Genomic DNA, 24,888 nt, shown 5'->3' on the forward strand with positions numbered 1-24,888 from the left:
AAGTAGCCTGTGCTTCCATAACACCTCAGCAGTGCCACAGGCTGATCGCCTCCATGCTGCATTGATGCAGTAATTCATGCAGAAGGAGCCCCGACCAAGTATTAAGTGCATATACTGTACATCATTTTCAGTAGGCCTACAATTCGGTATTAAAAATCATTATTGAAATTGTGCTTATTTAATATTCTAATTTTTTGAGACAATTTTGGGTTTTCATTAACTGTTAGCTATAATCATCAACATTAAAAAGAAAAAATTGCTGGAAATGGATCACTCTGTGCGTAATGAATCTATATAATATATGAGCTTCACTTTTTGAATTGAGTTACTGAAATAAATAAACTTTTTGATGATATTCTAATTATTATTTTTTTGGGTGAAAATTGCGGAAAAACAACATGTAATATGACTGACCTGGGAAAAGACCCTTTTGCAGAGCGGGGAAACTGCTGAAAATGCAGGATATTGTGGTCAGAAATAGTGTTATTACCCATGTAAACACACAAATGCTTAACTGAAAATTCACCTGTAACAATAGCATCCTGAGGATATGCCATAAATGTTGGACCCCATAAATGTAACACCCCTTGAAGCCTTGTACGCACAAAAAACAGGCTATTTTTTTTTTTCATCGGTTATAGAATTTTCTAGGACTCTGCATCTATACTAAACTTTTTGCACAGTCCTGCATAAACCTGGTATAATTCGCTTACCTTTTTCTGTTCGTGAACCATCATAATCAACAGGTTGGCCTTTCTTGAAGATCTTGATTGTCGGATAGCCACTAATGTCATATTTTTCAGCAACCTTTGTAGCTTCTGTAGCATCTACTTTAGCAACAGGTATAGGGGGATCATTTTTCTTTAATGTTTCTGCAATTTTTTCATACTCCGGAGCAAACTGCTTGCAGTGCCCACACCTAATACATAACATAAAAGGATGAGAGTCCCAAAAGAAAAAATGCATTTTGTAATGTACAAATCACTAAACTGAAGGACTGATAATTTTAGGAAAACAAAATTGAAATGAATAAAAAAGGGCAAAATATTTAAAAAAAAAAAAAAAAAAAAAAAAAGAGAGAGAGAAACAAATATATTAAAAAGTTGTAGAGTTGCAAAAAGAAAAAAAAAATTGATTACTGTTCGGTCAAAATATTAAGCAAGTTTTTTTTTTCTTTCTTTTATTCCCAGTAGCAAAACAATCCTTAAAGGGAAGGTGTCATGATCTTTTTTTTTTTTTTAATTATTATATTGCTTTTAATAGAATGTAAACAAAAATTGTACATTTATTTGTGTTGTCACTTTCTATTTTTAATGTATTCATACTTTTACTTCTCTATGGGGGCTGCCGTTTTTTTTCATCTCTGTATGTGTCGATTAACGACACATACAGAGATGTAATACGGCAGCACAATGCATAGGACTCCATGAACGGCAGCCGTTCATTGCTTCTGCTATCTGGCTCTGTACTGCGCAGACGAAGGTCAGAGTCACACAGCAGAGAAGCTGGTTTGTAGGGAGATAGCAGGCGCCATTATGAAGACCGGCTGCACTGCTCTGTCTGTCCCTCTCTCTCACAGACCCCCGACGGCGCCCCCGGCCATAAAAGTCCCGAAAAACGGCTGAAAAATTGTAAACAGAACGCCTACAAACATCTGGCCATTGGTTTCAATGGGAAATACGGCATGCTCTTCCAACGGTGCATTTTTTACGAGGCAGTTTTCCAAAAACGGCACGTAAAAAGACGCCCGCCAAAAAGAAGTGCATATCACTTCTTGGGACGTTTTTTGGAGCATTTTTTCCATTGACTATATAGAAAAACAGCTCCAAAAAATAGCCGTAAAAAACGCAGCCAAAAACGCAAGTTTGATTAAAAAATGGCTGAAAATCAGGAGCGGTTTTCCCTTTGTTTAGTAAGAGTGTGAACATACCCTTAGCCTTTTGGAGTGTCCTATAGCTTCTGCCAGCTGCAGAATCACACCCAAAATGGCAGCCGGACACTGCTTAACAATTTGAAGACACCTTTTCCTGGCTTGTAGGGGGGGGGGGGCGATTTGCCGCGTGATTTGCTACCTTGCTCTGTCCGCCCTCACTCACATTTAGGTGCAGAAGGAGGGCGGACGGAGCCAAGTATGGCGACGGCGGTCTGAGTGACGACCTGAGTACATGCTGGCCTGAGAGTGCACCTGACCTGAGTCACCTGACCTCATGGTGACTGTGCCGGTCCACTCCTGGGCTGGCACAGTCCAGTCACCTGACCTCATGTTAGTGACGTGAGGTCAGGGACTGGTCCACTCCCGTCACAGCACGCACCGACCTCACTCTGACTCACTTAGCCAAGTATGACGGTGGTCTGAGGGAGGCCGGTGCGTGCCGGCCCTGGAGTGGACCAGTCCAGTCACCTGTCCTGAGTCTCCTGACGTGAGGTCAGGTGACCGGATCACTCCTGAGCCGGCACGCACCGACCTCCTCACTCAGACCGCCGCATCCTCATTAACTAGTAGTGAATGACAGTACTTGGCTCCATCTGCCTTGCTCCTGACCTACAATTTAGAAACTTAGCGGAGGCCTAAAAACGCAGAAATTTAGCCTGTAGAGTAGACATAGAACCTGTCCTAAACGCATCAAGTGAGGTTAGGTGACTTAAAGAGGCTGTCACCACATTATAAGTGCCCTATCTCCTATATAAGGAGGAGATCGGCGCTGTCATGTAGGGGACCGTAATGCTTTTTATTTAGAAAAACGATCTATTTGAAACCACTTTATGAGCGATTTTTAGCTTTATGCTAAGGAGTTTCTTAATGCCCAAGTGGGCGTGTTTGTACTTCAGAGCAAGTGGCCGTTGTACAGAGGAGTGTATTACGCTGACCAATCAGCGTCATGCACTTCTCTCCATTCATTTACACTGCACTAGCGATATAGTTATATCGCTATGTGCAGCTACATACACAAACATTACTGCAGTGTCCTGATAATGAATATACATCACTACCAGCCTGGATGTGATGTTTATTCAGAATCCTGACATGTCTGTAGAGTCTCTGAGATTTACAGTAAGGTAAACGTAATCTCGCGAGATTACGATGTAACCTGTCATTTCAAACGAGATTACGCTTGCCTTGCTGGAATCTCACAGAAAAGATTCAGAAGTGTCAGAATTCTGAATAAACATCACGTCCAGGCTGGTAGTGATGTATCAAGACACTACAGTAATGTTAGTGTTTGTGTATGTAGCTGCACATAGCGATATAACTATATCGCGAGAGAAGTGCATGACGCTGATTGGTCATCGTCATACAATACTCTGTACAACGCCCACTTGGTCTAAAGTAAAACACGCCCACTTCGGCATTAAGAAACTCATTAGCATAAAGCTAAAAATCGCTCGAAGTGGTTTAAAATTGATTGTTTTTCTAAATAAAAAGCACTACTGTCACCTACATTATAGCGCCAATCTCCTTATATAGGAGATAGGGCACTTATAATGTGGTGACAGAGCCTCTTTAAAGGTGTCTTCCCATCAAGAACATTTGATATATCCACAGGACATGTCAAATGTCAGATAGGTGTGGGTCCCAGATCTATCGCTAGAACGGGGCCCCCTAAACCCCTTTCTACCTCGTGTTTTGGCTGAAGCTTGTGATTTCCGACCATGAAGAAGGAAACAGCGTTGCTCGGTGAGCTACGCTGTTTCCTTAAGTCCCATAGAACCGAATGGTAGTTACGGAAACAGTGTAGCCTGAATGCTCTGCCGCTTCTGTAACGGCCATTCACTACTATGGGAGTTATGCAAACAGCGTAGCTCAGCGAACTACATTTTCTTGCTCGGAAATCAGCCGGAACACCAAGTGGTAGAATAGGGTTTAGGGGGCCCCATTCTCTAGATCGGTGCGGGTCCCAGTGGTTGGGACCCGCATCTAACATTTATGACATCCATTGGATGTCATAAATGCCCCTGATGGGAAAATGCCTTTGAGTAAGTCGGAACAACTTACTGCTGCAAGGAGTTCTTTTCAAAACTTACCATTGTAAAGAGTAGACTCCGCTCCAAACTGACCGTCGCAGTAGCAACATTATCAATACCAGCTATGGGACTGTTCACATCAGCGTTCGTTTCGGCTAATGGGTTCCGTCGGAGGTTCATGTCGGGTTAACCCCTCAGCGCAAAGTCAAGCGGAAACCTGTGACGGAAACCATTAGCTAGGTTTCCGTCACCATTGAGTTCAATTTTGAGGGAAACGGAAGCGAAGGCTTCCATTTGACTTTCCACTACGGGGTTAACCCCGACAGAAACCTCCGATGGAACCCCTCAGCGGAAACGAACGGTGATGTGAACACACCCTAACATCAAACGCCTCACCAAAGAGAAGCAGTTTCAGTGTATCACATTAGGGGCGAGTTAAACGTTTGGCCAAATATAGCAGGCTCATTTTTAAGTGGATAATTTTGTATGGCCCACGAATGATGTTATAAATACCCAAATGGCCCTTTGCAGGGGGAAGAAAAAAAAAAAAAAAAAAAAAAAAAAAAAAAAAAAAAAAAAAAAAGGTTCCCCACCCCTGCTCTACTGATTAGTTCTTATTTTGGGCATAACCGCTGCAGAAATTGCATAGAATCTATACGGTTTGTCCTAGTAGTCACAGTCTGCAATTCCTTACCATGGTGCATAAAATTCTACAAGGACAGTGTCTTCATCTGCAATTAAAGTATCAAAATTTTCATCGTTTAACACAAGGACTGCAGTTTCTTCAACTTCTGTTTCTTCAAGTGGTGTTTCTGGAACAGTACATAAAAGTTTCTGTTTATTACCCAGAACTTATTTTGTATATTTAGCATTTTTTTTGTTTAGGGGAAACAAATTGTATATTAGTTGTACCTGAATGCGGTGGGATCAGCTATGCTAAGGGTGAGAATTATGGCAGAGATTGTGGAGTTTTTATAATAGGGCTGAGGGTGGGGGCAAGTCAGAAAATAAAAAGGGCGGAAAGAGGTGAGAGGCAAGATGATATTGTTAGGTAAAGAAGAAAATGAGCCAGAACACTACAAGGCAGACGTGTGATACTTGCTCTCTCGCTGCCGAGCACTAGAAACCCTGATATTACCAGAACCTGCGAGAGATGGAAAAGCTTACAGCTAAAGAAAGGCCCTGGGAACCTTCCTCTTCTACCAAAGCCTCCCGAACCAAACTATAAGTAAATGTTTTAAAAAGCATCCGCCTGCCTCTCCAGCCAGAATGTCCAAGATGGCGGCCAAGACTCACGCTGCCAAGCATCCCTCCGATGATTCCCTATCTATTTCAGATGGCTTCTTGAAATAAGCCCTGGCACAGGCTCTAGCCCCCACAGCCGCCGAACTGGCGGACAATAAATCAGATATTCGCCATGTGGGTGGCAGAGTGGAGGCCTTGGAACAGGCCCAACAGTTATCCACTGCCTGCAATTCAGCTTTAAAGGACAATGTCCTACTGCAGCGTGCTCCGATTAACCAGACACTGCTCCTCCTGGAGGACCAGGAAAACAAAAGCAGACGCAACAACGTCCATATAAGGGGGTTATCTGAAGCCTATTCCCAGGAAATTCTGCTGACAACTCTCTCCCAAATCATTGTGCTTATACTGAGCATTGAAAGAGCAGCTACACTTGTTAATGAGTGGGCTCATATGGCCCTTAAATCTAAACCAGCACAAAATGAGCCTCCTAAGGACATCATTTGTAAGCTGGCCCGTGAGAAGGGAGACCTTACTTTTGAAGGTTTGGCTCTACAGATGTTTCAGGACTTGGCGCTATCCACACTGCAGAAATGCAGAACCCTGAAGCCGCTGGCATGCACCATGTGAGCAAAATCCCTTATCGCTGGCTTTATCCCTTTGGTTTCACAATTATTCATCCTGGCAAAAACAGTCATTAAATTGCCTGAGGACCTTTGATCAGCCTAGATCGAACTCTAAAAGGACCCCATGGACATACCCACTTGGATGCCCCTGGCTGAAGATTACCTTCCTCACCTACCTACACAGGACTTTTGGTCGACTGTGACCAAGATGAAATCCCCTAAGACGAGAAGATCACATCACTTGAGACTCTGCTCTTGTATTCAGACAAATCCCACCACATTTCTCATCACTTCCCAGTTGATTTAAAAAAAACTGCGCCTAAGTATATTTTTGCCGGTTCAGACTAAGATACAAGCTTTCATGGTTTCTAGTAGCATCTCTGATCAGGGCTATTTCCTTTGTCGCCTCTACTTTGGGTCATTCAATTTTCTGTCCTTTCTAGGACGCAAATTTATTTTTAGTAAATTGACATGTTGCTTTCCAATGCTCTTCGAGTGTGGTTTTGCTTTTCTTATTGCTGTGTTTATTAAGGTACTCATTACAGTCTCGCTTATCAGCTGCTCTATACATGTCGTACTATGGCTAATGTGAATTAATAATGCCACTTTTTCACATTAAGTGTTGGTCTCCGACCAACCCAGTCAAATTTTTTCTCCACTGTCCAAGGCCAAGTCTGAAGTTCTGTTATTACAGGAGATCCACTTTCGAGTGGGCCACATCCCTAATTTGCAACACGCCATCTATAACAAATGGCTCGTCTTCAGCATCCAGAGCGATTAGCATAGGGTTTCATAAAAATGGTCCCCTTTTTTGTTAGTGCATTCTATAGTGGACTCCAAAGGGAGATATTGGTTTATAAAAGGCACTAACACTTTAATTACTAAATGTAATCTATTGCTTCTAACTCCCGGACTGCCATATGGCTTACAGATGTACTTCAAAAACTTGCCTCATATTCAGGTTTGCTATTCATAGGAGGGGACTTTACTTGAATTTAATGAATTCAAAACTAAATTAGTGAGCAGTCTCATACAGAACCCCAGAGCTCCTCGTTATCTAACCTTGGCTTGATCGATGTATTGTACTCTTTACCTTCCAACACTAATGACTATACCTTCTTTTCTATAGTACATATTTGCCCTAGACAGAGCCAAATAAAGTTCCCCAGGAGTCACACAAAGGGAAGGAGAGGCTGCACACCAGCAAGGATTCAAAGGGGTTTATTCATCCAGTGTATAAGTGGCAACGTTTCACCTTCTCGATGAAGGCATTCTCAAGCGAGAAGGTGAAACGTTGCCACTTATAGACTGGGTGAATAAACACCTTTGAATCCAGGCTGGTGTGCTGCCTCCTTTCCTTCGGGTGACTCCTGGGGAACTTTATTTGGCTCTGTCTGATGAGATCCATGGAACAGAGGAACAGCACCCATTACCTCTTGCTGTGCAGCTCCTTTCTGCTCTATTTGGACTTTGCCCTAGACAGAAGTCTCTCTCAGAAACAGGGTGGTGCAACACATTAGTATTGCAGTATATCATGCAAGCAATCCAACGATCACTGCTTAAAGTTCATAGGGGGACTAGTAAAATAAAAAGTTAAATACAGTTACATAAAGTTTTTTTTAATACCGATTACCTATACACAGGATAGATCATTAGTATATGATGGGTGGGGGTCAGACACCTGGGCCCCGCACCGATCACCTCTTCTGGAACCGGAAGTTTTGCAGTGGTTGGTGCAGGAAGCAGATGGCACCGATCACTGTATAGCGGCCGTGATGCAACACTGCAGCTCTAATCCTACTCACTTGAACAGGAGCAGAGCTGCAGTACATAGGTATATCTGGGGATGCTTATCTAACCACCTAATATAATTACCCTCTTAGGTGGTTAGATAAGCATCCCCCAGGTATACCTATGTGGGTTGCGAAGGTCAGGCAAAATTGACTGGAAGAGTTTTCCCAGACATTCTGTGCCAGATTCAAGACACCAAGTGCCAGATGCAGCAAAGCAGCCCTAAAACATAACCGAGCCTCCATGTTTCACAGTAGGTACAATGTTCTTTTTTTTTGTAGGCTTCATTTTTGCGTCTGTGAACTGAGAGCTGATGTGACTTGCCAAAAAGCTCCAGTTTTGTCTCATCTGTCCAAAGGACATTCTCACAATCTTAGTGTCTCGTCGATATGCATTTTGGCAAACTCCAGTTTCGCTTTTTTATGATTTGCTTTCAAACAGTGGTTTCCTCCTCCATTAAGTCCACTTTGGCAAAGACAGCGACGGATGGTGCGATCTCACAATGATGTACTTTGACCTTGGAGTTCACCTCTAATCTCTTTGGAGATTGTTTTCTCGTGACATATTGTACTTTATGTTAGTAAAAAAAAAATTGGTCGATAAATTCAGTATATATTTGTGAAAAACCCCAAAATTCAGAAAATGTTTAAAAATGTGCATTTTTCTTAATTTAAAATGTATTTGCTTGTAAGACAGATAGTAATACCACACAAAATAGTTACTAGTTAACATCCCCCATGTCTACTTTATGTTTGCATTGTTTTTTGAACCTCCTTTTTTCTAGGACCTTACAAGGCTTATAAGTTTAGCAGCAATCTCTCACATTTAAGAAAATTTCAAAAGGCGATTTTTACAGGGCTAGTTCAGATTTAAAGTGGCTTTGAGGGCCATATATATATTTATTTATTAGAAAGTCCCCATAAAATCAAAATGCACCCCTCAAAGTATTCAAAACAGCATTCAAAAAGTTTCTTAACCCTTTAGGCCTCGTGCACACTTACGTCACCATTTTCACGGCCGCTTTTGACGGGTCCGTGAACCCGTGTGGTTTCCGTGTGCACTCCGTGCTTCCGTTTGCCGAGCATGGTACTGTCCAGGGTGACATTACCATGCTCGGCGCGCGGAAAATAAAATTTGAATGTAATAAAAAAAAATATATAAAGTTCATACTTACATTCCTCCTGTCCGGCCTCCAGCGATAACGTTCAATCCATGTCGCCGCGGCCGCCAGTCACAGGCTGCCGCGGCCGCCAGTCACAGGCTGCCGCGGCCGCCAGTCACAGGCTGCCGCGTCACAAAAGAAGGTCGGACTGGAGGAAGAAGAGGGACTCGTCACCAAGACAATGACCGGGTACGTATGAAAGGCTTTTTATTTTATTTTTAATCAGCAGCTGCCGATTAGTGTAATATTTTTCGAATGTTTTTCTGCCCGGCCGGCGGTTGCTAGGCAATGGCTCCGTCACACACGGACGGCACACGGATGCCTTCCGTGTGCCTTCAGTTTTTTTGACGGCCCCATTGACTTGCATGGGCCTCACGGTCACGGAATCCCGGACCAAATTAGGACATGCTCTACTTTGGATCGGAAAGGAGCAACGGACCGTCAAAAAAAAAAACTGAGGTGTGCACGGCCCCATTGAAATGAATAGGTTCAGGGTGCTATCAGTGACAAAAACGGATAGCACCCTAAAGGAAAAAGCGGAAGTGTGCATGAGGCCTTAGGCGTTTCACAGGAATTAAAGCCAAATAGATGTGAAATTTACCAATCTTATTTGTTTTTTGCCAAAATTCATTTGTAATAAAAACATTTTGTACCACAGAAGGCTTTAGCAAAGAATTGCAACTCCATATTTATTACCCCGATTCTACAGTTTTTAGAAATATCCCACATGTGGCCCTTGTGTCTTCTTGGATGAATCACGGACCTCAGAAGCAAAAGGAGCACCCAGAGGATTTTGGGGCCTCCTTTTTTTTAGAATATATTTTAGGCACCATGTCAGGTTTGAAGCGGTCTTGTGGTGCCAAAACAGTGGAAAGCCACCAAAAGTTACCCCATTTTGGAAACTACACCCCATCAGGGAATTTATTGAGGGGTATAGTTAGCATTTTAACCCCACAGGTTTTTGGCTAAATTTATTAGAAATGGTCTGTAAAATTGAAAATCCACCTTTTTTTCTAAAAAAAAAAAAAAAAAAAAATTTTTATTTTTACTAGGAATAAAAGGAAAAAAAGAACCCCAAACTTTGTAAAGCAACTTCTCCCGATTACGGGAATACCTCATATGTGGTAATAAACTGCTATTTGGACACACGGCAGGGCTTAGAAGGGAAGGAGCACCATTTGGATTTTGGAGCACGGATTTTGCTGGAATAGTTTTCAGGTGCCATGTGCATTCGTTGAGCCCCTAAAGTACAAGTACAATGGAAACCTCAAAATATTGACTATTTTGGAAACTATACCCCTCAAGCAATTTATCAAAGGGTATAGTGATCGTTTTGACCCTACAGGTGTTACGTAGAAATGATTAATACTGGGACGTGAAAATTTAAATTTGCATACCCAAAATTTTTCATTTTCACAAGAGGTAATACAGGAGAAGTGAGTGACTACACTGTCCATATATGGACACCGCGACGTCACTCACTTCTGCAGCGGAATCGCCGACCCTATGGCCGGGGATTCCATTACAGGAGAAGTGAGTGACTACACTGTCCATATATGGAGACCGCAACGTCACTCACTTCTGCAGCGCAATCCCCGACCCTATGGTCGGGGATACCGCTACAGGAGAAGTGAGTGACTACACTGTCCATATATGGACACAGCGCCGTCACTCACTTCTGCAGCAGAATCGCTGACCCTATGGCCGGGGATTCCGGTACAGGAGAAGTGAGTGACTACACTGTCCATATATGGACACAGTGACATCACTCACTTCTGAAGCGGAATTCCCGACCTGTGGCAGGGAATTCCTCTCCAGGAGAAGTCAGCGACTACACTGTCCGTCAGAGTGGAGTGAGGGCTTATATTTTGCGGGAGGAGTTGTAGTTTCTATTGGTAGCATTTAAAGGGAAGTTGTCACGAAAAAATTTATTTTTATATTTTATTGCTTTTAGTATGTAATTAAAATACATTTTATTTTTTTGTGTTGTACTTTTTTCTTTTACTTCTCTATGGGGGCTGCCATTTTTTTTCATCTCTGTATGTGTCGTTAATCGACATATAGAGATGGAAAACGGCACACATATCCCCATAGAGAATGCGAACTGGAGTCGTTCCATTCACTATAGCGTAAGCCGTCTGTGTGGGAACGGCGCATGCGCCGCTCCCACACAGTCCAAAAGGAAGGTCTTCAGCAGAGCGACATCCGACGAAATTTTCATGTGGATCGGAAGCCGCGGCCGGACATTAAGATGACTACTACCAGTCGCGGCTTCCGTCCATATGTTCAGAAGTAAGGACTAGGAGCGGAGGGCGCAGCGGCGGCGACAGCGGCAGGAGCAGGTAAGGTGTGGGTGTGTGTGTGTTTTATTCTGTCTGATTACCACTGTATCTAATCCTCCTACACTGTGCATTCGCTCAAAAAATGGCAGCACAGTGTAGGAGGTTTGAACATTCAACCCACTCCTTTCTCCTGGCACTAACCAGGATAAAGGAGGGGGGATTGTTTGAGCACACTAGAGCGAGTGTGTCTTCTCCAATTTTGCAGCATAAAGCAATGAGGTTGCTTTACCACATGCCAATGCAGCAATTTTGGGAATTGCTCCCTCTAGTGACCAGCACATGGAAAGGTTATAAATTAGAATCTCATTTATAATATTTCCTGACTTGTGAAAAAATTAGAACAATGTGTAATCATTTATATACTAACAATTTAACGAAAAAAAAAAATATTTTTCTAGCGACACATTCCCTTTAAAGTACCATATAATTTACTGGGAATCTGAAAAAAAAATTATTTGTGGGCTGAAATTGGAAAAAACTGATTCCCCATATTTTTTTTGGGCTCAGTTTTGATAAAAACATCAACTTAACTTTATTCTGTGGTTCAATACGATTACGGCGATATCAAAATTTATACAGATTTTTTTTTATATTTTACGACTTTAAAAAAACCAAAAGCGTTTTTGTTAAAAAAAAATAAATTTGTTTCACCGCATTCTGAGAGCCATAACTTTATTTTTCCGTGCATGGTTTACGAAACGAGATGTAGTTTTTATTGGTACATATGACTTTTTGATCACTACTGCACATGTCCAAGTACTAGCGCCTGAAGTTTACCGTTGCTACGTAACCTAATAATTTTCATCGGACATTGCACATGCGCCACATTCTGACAGGACATTGCAATGTCCAGTGAAAGTGTCCCAGAAGCCATTTTTCAACAGGACAACGCCAGGCCGCATGATGCTCCTGCTACTGTGAGCAGCCTGTGTGGCCTAAACGTGCCACCATGGCCTGCAGCATCTCTGGACTTGTCTCCCATCGAGCACGTCATTGATCGGCAATGGCAAAGGGAGCGGCCAGCAGCCAACCTTGATGATTTGTGTGCCCAAGTGCATTCAGCGTCGCATAATATTTCTCTGACAAGCATTAATAATCGCATTGATAGCATGCCAAGGCATGTAAGTGCGTGCATTTCTGTGCGTGGCGCTCCATACTGAATAAAGACGTTTGGAATATTCTATTTCCATTTTTTTATCATTTGCATGTCATTATACAATTCCAATACTTTTCCTTCTTGATGTTGTAATTTCAATGTTGAGTATGAGAAATATATATATATATATATATATATATATATATATATATATATATATATATATTTATTTTGTAAGGGGGCAGCCCACGGGATCGCTGTCTCCTTTGGTAGACGGGCACTTTTGGCACAGAAAGAACAGACTTCAGTCCAGTCACAGTGTGATACTACTGGCCTCAGTAAATCCTAGGCCGTCTGGCCACTAACTAAACATGCAGTTCCTAACTACAAAGAGCGGAGCCTAGAGCTCCAACTCCCAAACACAACACCACAGTTGCTTTACTCACATCCAGCTTTCCCAGGAGGAGCGAAAAAGAGAGCGAGCGAAAAAGAGAGCGAGCGAAAGAGAGCAAAAGAGCGAGCGAAAAAGAAAGAGCGAGCGCAAAAGAGAGCGAGCGAGACAGAAAGCGAGCGAGACAGAAAGCGAGCGAGACAGAAAGCGAGCGAGACAGAAAGCGAGCGAGACAGAAAGCGAGCGAGACAGAAAGCGAGCGAGACAGAAAGCGAGCGAGACAGAAAGCGAGCGAGACAGAAAGCGCGAGCGGGCGGCACGCACGCCCTCTTTCGCGCACACACACACACTATTTTTTCATATATACAATGTAATTTCTTCTTACTTTCCCTGCAGATGGTTAACATGGGATCACGTGTAGTGAAGATATATACTGTGAGACATCCACAGTATACACTCCCTTAGAAACCGATGAAATTATAATGAAATAAAATAAATAAGACATGCGTGGGTATGGGCAGTTTTCATATCTGCGGTCAGGATGCAGAGCTTTACAATCGTAACAAGCTGAGAAGAAAGTCTCCTTGCTAGGTTACCACACAAATCATTTTTCCCCCGTTTCCTAATCCATTATATGGTGCAATAAATGGTGCCATGAAAAACGACAACTCGTCAACACAGATCTAATGCATTTTTCATCAGTTTCCCCTCTACAGGCTCCATCTGTAATTGAATCACTGGACTGAACATAGAATTCCTTAATCCCTTCAGTACACAGCCTGTTTTGGCCTTGCGGACGTAGCAGATTTTTTCAAATCTGACGTGTCACCTTATGTGGTAATAACTTTGGAATACTTTTACCTATTCAAGCGATTTTATTTTCTCATTACACATTGTAGTTTGTTAGTGGGAAAATTTGGTTGATAAATAATACCCAAAAAATTAGAAAATGTGCAAAAATTAGCATTTTTCTAAATTTATATCTGCTTGTAAAACAGATACTAAGTGTATGTGCAAACGACATGGACGCGTTTTACGCCTCGAATTACGCCTGAAAAAAGACGGCTCCAATACGTCGGCAAACATCTGCCCATTGATTGCAATGGGTCTTACGATGTTCTGTTCAAAAGAAGTGCCTGTCACTTCTTGGGACGTAATTGGAGCAGTTTTTCATTGACTCCATTGAAAACCAGCTCCAATTACGTCCGTAATGGACGCCGCGAAAAACGCGAGAACATGCAAAAACGTCTGAAATTCAGCTGTTTTTGCCTTAAAACAGCTCCGGAATTTCAGACGTAATTTGTTAAGACGTGTGAACATACCCTAATACCACACAAAATAGGCACTAGTTCACATTTCCCATAGGTCTACTTTATGATTGCATCATTTTTTGAACATCCTTTTATTTTTCCATGGATATTTATGGTGTGTTATTTGGCATTTGGAGCTCAAATTTAGCTAAAATGGTTCTCGGGCACCATGTCACATTTGCAAAACCCCTGAGGTACCAGAGTAAAGTGGAAGCCCCCATGAAAGTGACGCCATTTTAGAAACTATCATTTGCCTGGACATATGACAAGGCTCAGAAGTGAAGAGCACCATGCGCATTTGAGGTCTATTTTGGTGATTTTGAGAGCATTGGCCCACAATTGCAGGGCCCGGAGGTCAAATAGTAAAATAAACCGCCAAGTAGTGACCGCTATTTTTGAAACGACACCCCTTGAGGCATTTTAAGGGGCACAGTGAGCATTTTGACCCCACAGGTGTTTTTTCAGTATAAATTATGCGCAGCGGATGATGCCAAGTAAAAATTAACATTTTCCACTGATATGCCATTTTAGTGCACAATACGTTGTGCCTAGGTTGTGCCACTGAAGACAAATACCTCATAAAATGTTAAGCGAGTTCTCCCAGGTATGGCGATGCCATATATCTGGAAGTAAACTGCTGTTTGGGCACGCTGTAGGGTTTAGAAGGGAGGGAGCGCCATTTTGCTTTTGGAGCGCAAATTTTGCTTGGCAGTAGTTCTGTTTGGGGTGTTACTGGTATTTCAGTTTATAACATGGGGCATATGTAATCTGTGCGGAGTACATCAGGGCATAATAAGAGGATATAATAATGCGGTAAATAATAATTCGCAGATGTCCAGTGTTGAACTGATAAATGGTGCCAGATCTTATCCGGTTTTGGACCGCTCTGCACATTTTGCGTCGTCATATTCGGAGAACCAGAACTTCATTATAATTTGTCCATAGAAAAACCTTGAGCACTCTAAGAACACATTGAATATTGATTTTTCAAGATTGCTTTATTCCAAATATTCTTTATATTTTGTGACTGAGCTGTGTAAGGGCTTGTTTGTTGTGGGACAAGCTGTAGTTTTTATTGGTACTATCTTGGGGTACATGCAATTTTTTTTTTTATAACTTTTTATTCTGTTTTGTGAAAGGTGGGGTGACCAAAAAACAGAAAAGTTTTTTTTACGGCGCTCACCGGGCACTATAAAAATTACATTTAATTAATTCTTAGGGTCGATGCAATTACAGCGATACCATATGTATATAGGTTTTTTTAGGTTTCACAGTGTTTGCACGATAAAACCACTTTTTAAAATAAAAAATCATTTACTTTTTGTGTTGCCATATTCGAAGAGCAATAACTTTTTTATTTTTTCCATCAAGAAAGCTTTGTGAGCGTTTGTTTTTGCGGAACAAAGTACTTTTTTGGGTACATGCGACTTTTTGATACCTATTTATTCAAATTTTTGGGAGGAAGTGACTAAAAAGATTGTGATTCTGGTATTTTTTTATTAATTTTTTTACGCCGTTCACAGCGCGAGATATATAACATTATATGGTTATAGTTCAGGTCGTTACGGATACGGCAATACCCATTATGCATAGTTTATTTTTTGCCTAATAAAAAACTTGAATAAGGGCAAGTTTACATTTTATTGCTTGAAACTAACTATATTTTTTGTTTTTAACTTTTTTTTTAGCCCCACTAGTGACTTGAAGGTCCAACTGTTCGATCGTTGGTATAATACCCTGCAATGCATATGTATTGCATGGTATACGTGTCAGTTTCACACTGACAGGCAGCGTATTAGGTCCTGCCTCTGGCAGGACCTAATTGCCTTCCGTAGTTGGCAGCCCCGGAGGCCTTTGTTAAGACTCTGGTTGCCATAGAGACCATCAGCACCCCGCGATCGCATCGCGCTGACGTTGTTGTAACCCTTTAGATGCAGCGGTCGCTATTGACCGCCGCATTTAAGGGGTTAATCTGCAGGGACCACCGCTGTGATCCGGTACAGTTGCCTTCCCTCAGTACTAAGGCTGCTAGTAGCAGCCAGTACTGAGAGTTGCCTGGCTGAGGGGAATGCCTCTGTGCTCTGTTAGTACAACACGTACATTAACGGGCTGCAGGAACAAGGACCAGCGCTGCACCCCGTTAATTCACGTGGGCAGGTCGCAAAGCATCCTGGTGCGTGAAGGAGTAATAGATATGCATCAAGCCCTTGAGGAAGCGTTTATCCGAATTTAATATCCTTAGGGCTTCTCTATTCTCTTTAAAGTTGAGACCCTTTCAATCACAAATACTCGTAATTATTCCATGTTACCCTGGTGTACATCCAGAGAAATGTCTGGAAGCACCAGTCAAGTTGCGTTTGAGCGATCATACGTTCACTGATGCGCTTCTTCAAGGCTTTTGTCACCTTGTATTCTGCATACTACGGGTGTGGTGCTGAATGTCATGAATATTCAAACATTGTTCTGCTGCAATTCATTGTAAGGCGGTTGTGTTATACCTTCATAGACCAGCTGCAACGTGGGTTACCGCACCTAAATGAGCTTTTTACACCAAGACGGGTAGGATTATCTGTAGCTTGTGTTTTAAAAAGTCACTTGGAGAGACTAGATTGCCAACGGTCAGAAATTTTGGCTACAAATTTACACCCTGTACTTAGGATTTCTTTAACCCCTTCAGGACTGAGCCTGTTTTGGCCTTGTGGACGCAGCCAATTTTTTCAAATCTGACATTTCACTTTATGTGGTAATAACTTGGGAATACTTTTACCTATCCAAGTGATTCAGAGATGGTTTGCTCGTGACATTGTACTGTATGTTACTGGAACAATTTGATCAATAAATTCAGTATTTGTTTGTGAAAAATCACCAAACTTTAGAGACATTTTTTTTTTTTTTTAACGTCCTTTTATTTTTCTACGACGTTACAAGGCTTAGAACTTTAGCAGCAATTTCTCAGATTTTCAGGAACATTTCCAAAATTTATTTTTATAGGTACCAGTTCAGTTCTGAAGTGGTTTTGAGGGCCTTATATATTAGAAACCCCCATAAGTCACCCAATTTTAAAAACTGCACCCCTCAAAGTATTCAATACAGCATTTAGAAAGTTTAACCCTTTAGGTGTTTCACAGGAATTAAAGCAATGGAGAGGTGAAATGCACAAATTTCTTTTTTTTAATCCATTTTTTTCTGTAACACAAAAGGTTTTACCAGAGAAACGCAACTCAATATATATTACCCGGATTCTGCAGTTTTTAGAAATATCCCACATGTGGCCCTAGTGCAGTAATTGACAAACACAGGCCTCAGAAGCAAAGGAGCACCTAGAGGATTTTGGGTCCTCCTATTTATTAGAATATATTTTAGGCACCATGTCAGGTTTGAAGAGGTCTTGTGGGGCCCAACAGTAGAAACCCCCCAAAAGTTACCCAATTTGGCAAACTACACCCCTCAAGGAATTCATAAAGGGGTGTAGTGAGCATTTTAACCCCACAGTTTTTTTGCTGAATTTAGTGGAATTAGTCCGTAAAAATGAAAATCTAAATTTTTTCCAATAAAACTTAGAAATTATAAATTTTTACAAGGAAGAGAGAAGAAAAAGCACCCCTAATTTGTAAAGCAATTTCTCCTGATTACGGCAATACCCCGTATGTGGTAATAAACAGCTGTTTGGACACTTCAGGGCTCAGAACGGAAGGAGCACTATTTGGCTTTTGGAGTTTACTCAATTGGTTTTCGGGTGTCATGTCGCATTTGCAAATTCCCTGATGGACCAAATCAGTGGACAACCCCCAGAAGTGACCCCATTTGGGAAACTACAGCCCTAAAAAGAATTTGTCTAGGAGTAGAGTACGCATTTTGATCCCATATGTTTTTTTATGAATTTAGTGTAATTAGGCCGTGAAAACTTCTGTTTTTTATTATTTTTTTTACAGCGTTCATCGTGCACTATAAATGACATATTTAATCTGTGGGTCGATGCGATTACGGCGATACCATATGTATATAGGTTTTTTATGTTTTACAGTGTTTGCACGATAAAATCCGTTTAAAAATTTTTTTGTTTTAGTGTGTCGCCATATTCGAAGAGCCACAACTTTTTTATTTTTCTATCAGGAAAGCTGTGTGAGGGCTTGTTGTTTGCGGAACAAACTGTAGTTTTTATTGGTCAAATTTTGAGTACATGCGACTTTTTGATCCCTATTTATGCAATTATTTGGGAGCTGAAGTGACTAAAAATAGCGATTCCGGTATAGTTTTTTCTTTTTTATGGCGGTCACCGTGCGGGATAAATGACATTATATTCTTATAGTTCAGGTCGGTACGGACGCGGCGATACCATTTATGCATAGTTTATTTTTTTCTAATAATAAAGGACTTTATAGGGGAAAAAGGGCGATTTTTAAATTTTATTATTTTGCCATTTTACTTTTGTACCTTTCTATTTGTAGTCCCACTAGGGACTTGAAGATCCAGTTGTTGGATCGTTGTTAGAATACCCTGCAATACTTCTGTATTGCAGGGCATTTTACCTGTCAGTTACACACTGGACCTAATCGCCTTCAATAGATGGCAGACCGGAAGCCTTTGTTAGGCTTCCGGTTGCCATAGCAATCTCCCCCCCCCCCCCAACAATCGACCCGCGTAATCGCGTAGCGGGGTGCCGATGTTGCTACAACTTAAATGCGGCGGTCGCTATGGACTGCCGCATTTAAGGGGTTAATTGGTTCGGATCACCGCTGTGATCCAACCCAATGTTTTTCCCCAGTACTAAGGCTGCTAGATGCGTTTTTTACAGACATTTTTGGAGCTGTTTTTCTATTGAGACAATGACGGATGGCTCCAAAAACAGCTTAAGAAGCGACATGCACTTCTTTTTACTGGGCTTTTTACAAATGGCCGCGTAAGAAACGCCTCGTGGGAACGAAACAACGTTTTTCCCATTGAAATCAATGGGCAGTTGTTTGGAGGCGTTCAGCCTCCCCATTTTTCGGAGCGTTTACAGCCCGAAAAACCGCTGAAAATAGACAGTGTGAACATACCCTTAGGATGGATTCCTTTAATTCATTGCTGTAGCCGGTATGTTATTCCATTTTAGTATTGTGGTCTTTTTTATTGGTACCATTTCCGGGTACATGCGACATTGAAGCACTTTTTTGCTCAATTTTTTTTGGGAGCAAAGAACCAAAAACTGCAATTGTGCTGTTTTTTTTCTTATTTACCGATATTTCACCCTCTCTATCACTATGCATTCTTATGAGGCTTAGATTGAGTGTCTCATAGGAATGCATAGTAAGTGTGACTCTTGGTCCACACAGCAGACGCAGTAGGAATCGGCCAGTCACAGGACATAACGACAGTAGGGATATAAACTAAGCGTCCGATAAGAGGATGACCTGCCCTACCTTTAACCAAGTGTACTTTCCAAACGGGTGCCACGATCAAATAAGTAGAAGTATAGAATAAGGAAGCTAGCTATAACGAAGAACCTGCTGTATGAAAAGCGTAAGCAGGGCCGGATTTGGGCTGCAGGGCACCTTGTGCAAGATTATTTTGGCGCCCCCTTCTATATTAAATACCCTCCGCCAGGGACATAGCTATAGAGTTTGAAGTGGTCGCAGTTGCGACCAGGCCGTATAGCATACCCACCCACCCCCACCCCATCTGCCTACAGTTACTGTAGTAACTGGGGCCTATGTAGTAACCTACACCGTAGGGCTGGCCGACTACGACAAATCACGATTAATTGAACATGTAACTTATATTACGATTAAAGAACGATTATTTAGGCAACACCCCTTTTTGCATGCCACACCCCCTATTTTCATGCTACGCCATTGAATATATATCCCCCCCCCCAAGCCTGATGTAAACTACTGCATATAATATACCCGGACACTGCCCCCACAGTACAATGCCCCCATAGATGCCCCCACAAAGTACAATGCCCCCATAAAGTACAATGCCCCCATAACTGCCCCCACATAATACAATGCCCCCATAGCTGCCATCCACACAGTATGCCTCCATAGCTGCCCTCCACACGTTAGAATGCCCCCATAGCTGCGCTTCACATAGTATAATGCCCCCATAACTGCCCTTCACACAGTATAATGCCCCCATAACTGCCCTCCACACTGTATAATGCCCCCATAACTGCCCTCCACACAGTATAAGGACCCCCATAGCTGTATAACGTCCCATAGCTGCACCCACACCGTATAATGCCCCCATAGCTAACTCCACACAGCCCCAATAGTGCCTAATAAAATACATATTCACCTAACCCGGTTCCAATGACAAGTGGAGGAGATCCCACTACTCCTCCAGTCGGTATGGCTCGGATCAGACAGGCACGATCACATCACTGCCTCGTGCCTGTCTGCGCTGAGCCGTGAGCGTATGGTGATGAAGTGAATGGTAGAGCACGGACATTACGGCTCCTTGAACTTCCATTGGATTCAAATGTATCTGCGTCCAGAAAACGGAGATAGAGGAAACCAAGAAAAAATAATTGAAGAAACCGAAATGCACAAGATAACATTGGTTAATTGCGCTAAATTTCGGTTTCAGTTATTTTTCAATCAATTGCCCAGCCCTACTACACGGGCCCCTGGTACAACAGTATCATCTCTATATACTTATCCTCCTCACTCAGGTCCTCTTTCTCCTAAATTGGGTAATCTTCAGCTACGGGCATCTGAACATTGTATGAGAGGCGCACCTAACGCTGTGATGCTGAACTGCGTCAGAATCCAGTGTTACGCCTGAAGAGGACCCGACTCAGGGCTGGTAAGCATGTGGATACTTACTGCTGGGGACCTGTATCTAAGCCGATCGTGTGTGATTCTTACTGCTGGAGCCCTGTATCTAAGCATATCATGTGTGATACAGTCTGTTGCCCAATGTATCATATCTATATGTATCTACCGCTATCAACTTTACTCACATTTAATAGTGCTATAAGTGCACTCACATATTATACCGCTACATACTGTACACACCTATAATATCTCTATATTCTGTACTCACATATAATACATAGGTGTCTAGCAGGAAATTTTAGAGCACCTCTCTGCTGACAAGCTTGAGGGTATGTGCACACGGTAGCAGGCTTTTACGGCTGAAATGACAGACCATTTTCAGGAGAAAACAGCTGCCTCGTTTCAGCCGTAATTCCTCCTCGCATTTTGCGAGGCTTCTCTGACAGCCGTAAATTTTGAGCTGCTCTTCATTGAGTTCAATGAAGAACGGCTCAAATTACGTCTGAAAGAAGTGTCCTGCATATAATGTATATAAGTGTCCTGCACTTCTTTTGACGAGGCTGTATTTTTACGCGTCGTCGTTTGACAGCTGTCAAACGACGACGCGTAAATGACAGGTTGTCTGCACAGTACGTCGGCAAACCCATTCAAATGAATGGGCACATGTTTGCCGACGTATTGTAGCCCTATTTTCAGACGTAAAACGAGGCATAACACGCCTTGTTTACGTCTGAAAATAGTTCGTGTGAACCCAGCCTGATGGAGATGCTGATTTCATTTTCCAGCAGGACATGGCACCTGCCCACACTGCCAAAAGTACCAATACCTGGTTTAATAACCACAGTATCACTGAGCTTGATTGACCAGCAAACTCGCCTGTCCTAAATCCTATAAAGAATCTATGGGGTAATGTCAAGAGGAAAATGAGACACCAGACCCAGCAATGCAGACGAGCTGAAGACCGCCATCAAAGCAACCTGGGCTTCCATAACACCTCAGCAGTGCCACAGGCTGATCACCTCCATGCCACGCCGCATTGATGCAGTAATTCATGCAAAAGGAGCCCCGACCAAGTATTGAGGGCATGTACTGTACATACTTTTCAGTAGGCCAACATTTCCGTATTAAAAATCTTTTCTGATATTGGGTTTTTATAATATTCAAATTTTCTGAGACACTAAAATTTGGGTTTTTATTAACTGTTAGGCCTCATGCACACGACCGTAGTGGTGTGCACAGGCCGTGACTCGCGGCTCGGACGGCCATTGAGCGTCACCCGCAAATCACGGGCCGTGCACATTAATTTCAACGAGCCTGGACCGCAAAATGCGGCCGTAATAAGACGCCCGTTGTTTTTGCGGTCCAGGCTCCTGGGCAGTGCACGGACTATGGAAACCACGGACTTGCGCATGGGCCCATTTAAATATTTGCGGGTGAATTGCGGCCGCAAAAATATATGTCAGTGTGCATGGGGCCTTAGCCATAATTATCAACATTAAAAGAACAAAAATGCCGGAAATGGATCACTATGTGAAAGGCCATGTTCACACAGAGTTTTTTTGCAGGTGGTGAATAAATTTGTTTGATACTTTTGGAGTGCGGCTTCCTTGCAGATTTTTGTGCTCTGATTTTGGGGAGAGGTCACTCATCTGGAAGGCTCTGCACCCGCCGCAATGTTTCCTTCACAGTGATGCTCCACACACACACACACACACACACATCTAATCCCGCTACACACATCTAATCCCGCTATATACACACATCTAATCCCGCTATATACACACATCTAATCCCGCTATATACACACACACTACACACATCTAATCCCGCTACACACATCTAATCCCGCTATATACACACACACTACACACATTAATTCCGCTATATACACACACTACACACATCTAATCCCGCTATATACACACACTACACACATCTAATCCCGCTATATACACACACTACACACATCTAATCCCGCTATATACACACACTACACACATCTAATTCCGCTATATACACACACTACACACATCTAATCCCGCTATATACACACACTACACACATCTAATCCCGCTATATACACACACTACACACATCTAATCCCGCTATATACACACACTACACACATCTAATTCCGCTATATACACACACTACACACATCTAATCCCGCTATATACACACACTACACACATCTAATTCCGCTATATACACACACACACTACACACATCTAATTCCGCTATATACACACATCTAATTCCGCTATATACACACACTACACACATCTAATCCCGCTATATACACACACACTACACACATCTAATCCCGCTACACACATCTAATCCAGTTATATACACTACACACATCTAATCCCGCTACACACATCTAATCCCATTATATACACTACACACATCTAATCCCGCTATATACACACACCTAATCCCGCTATACCCACTCTACACACACCTAATCCCGCGCTACACACACCTAATCCCACTACATACCCGCTACACACATCTAATCCCACTACATACCCGCTACACACATCTAATCCTGCTACATACATCTAATCCTGCTACATACACGCTACACACATCTAATCCCGCTACATACACATACATCTAATCCCGCTACATACACGCTACACACATCTAATCCTGCTATATACACATCTAATCCCGCTACACACATCTAATCCTGCTACATACACGCTACACACATCTAATCCCGCTACATACACCTAATCCCGCTACACACATTTAGTCCCGCTACACACATCTAATCCTGCTACATACACGCTACACACATCTAATCCCGCTACATACACATACATCTAATCATGCTACAAACGCGCTACACACATCTAATCCTGCTATATACACATCTAATCCCGCTACATACCAGCTACACACACCTAATCCCGCTACATACACCTAATCCCGCTACATACACGCTACACACATCTAATCCCGCTACACACATCTAATCCCGCTACATACATCTAATCCCGCTACATACATCTAATCCCGCTACATACATCTAATCCTGCTATATATATATATACACATACATAGGTAGATATTATAAAATAGACTTTAGATAGACAGATGATAGAGATAGTAGTCCAGTGCTAGACAAACACCTCCTTGCACGGGAACAAACTGGAGTCGGCATGTGGAGAACCTTTTTATAATCCCGTTCTGTGTGAACAGTGTCCTATGTACAGAAGGCTGCTGTAATTACATCGTTGTGGCTTCTACGTCGTGTACAAGGTTCTCTCTGCCCCCGGGTATTGTCGCATCTATGGCTACTTCTGTTATCTAACGCTATGAGGTTGCGGCTTTGTGTTTGGTGGAGATTTAACCGCAGAACACTGTTCACATGTTACTAGTAGGAAGTGACGGCATGGTGAAAGCCTTACCTTGTCTATCGTCCTCGCCAGACACCGCAAGCACAAGTGTCAGCGCAAGGAGGAGCAGTGTGCGCCAACATTTCTCAGCGCCCATGGTCAGTGCTGAACGCCCGGCTGTGGCGACCACAATTCTCTTCGACTACAAGCCTTGTATCTGTAGCCACTAGGCAGACATAAGCCGGCGGGAGCTTTTCACTCTACACTGCGCTAACTCACTTTTAAAATCTCAGAAGGTCTGTTCTACATGCCGACTCCATTCCCCTCAGCCCCGCACAGCAGCAGCGTGCTTCCCTGTCATTGGTTGTTCAGCGAGCAGCCAATAGCACATCGCCACTTCTACAGAAAAAGCCGGAAAACTCTGTAGTGCGGTGGATGCGTATCAGACTAGTCACTTCCACATTGGCTGTATTAGTATAAGGGAGGGGAAGACCCAGAAGTCGACAACGAGCCGAACCTCGGGTACGACGTGCGCTGTGCTGTAGTAGTGACGGTGCTCACCTGCTGTTAGACGGGGTATTCGACCTAGCCAAGATATGGAATACTGTATAGCTGGGATACGCCATAACTTTATTATCTGTGGGGGTGAACCAGGGCCAATTCTAGATTTCCTGCTGACTAAGCCTTATTCAGTCGAGCAATTGCGTCCTGTGGCGGATTAATAAGACCATGGGCCCTGGGCTGTTACCCAAACTTGGACCCCCCTTCACCACCGCCACCTTGCCGCGCCGTAACTACCTTTTTGCACAAGCACTAACAAATGGGTGTTATGATTCCCCTTGTCACAGGGCTGTGTC

The 24,888-nt window shown here is 42.7% G+C and overlaps 1 protein-coding gene across 1 annotated transcript in view; it reads right to left on the bottom strand.

The window, feature by feature from the left end:
- Positions 1–24,409, bottom strand: part of PDIA4 (protein disulfide isomerase family A member 4) — an 80,647-nt gene extending 56,238 nt beyond the window's left edge. The window contains exons 1-3 of the mRNA XM_075826895.1: positions 24,104–24,409; positions 4,658–4,775; positions 714–919 (exon numbers count right to left, since the gene is read on the bottom strand). Of these exons, the coding sequence (XP_075683010.1) occupies positions 714–919; positions 4,658–4,775; positions 24,104–24,188 (409 nt within the window). The 5' untranslated portion in view covers positions 24,189–24,409. The remainder of the gene's footprint in view (positions 1–713; positions 920–4,657; positions 4,776–24,103) is intronic.
- Between the last annotated feature and the right edge of the window lie 479 nt (positions 24,410–24,888).

This window comes from Rhinoderma darwinii, chromosome 5 (assembly GCF_050947455.1).
Source record: "Rhinoderma darwinii isolate aRhiDar2 chromosome 5, aRhiDar2.hap1, whole genome shotgun sequence".
In the NCBI taxonomy this organism is placed as follows: Eukaryota; Metazoa; Chordata; class Amphibia; order Anura; family Rhinodermatidae; genus Rhinoderma; species Rhinoderma darwinii.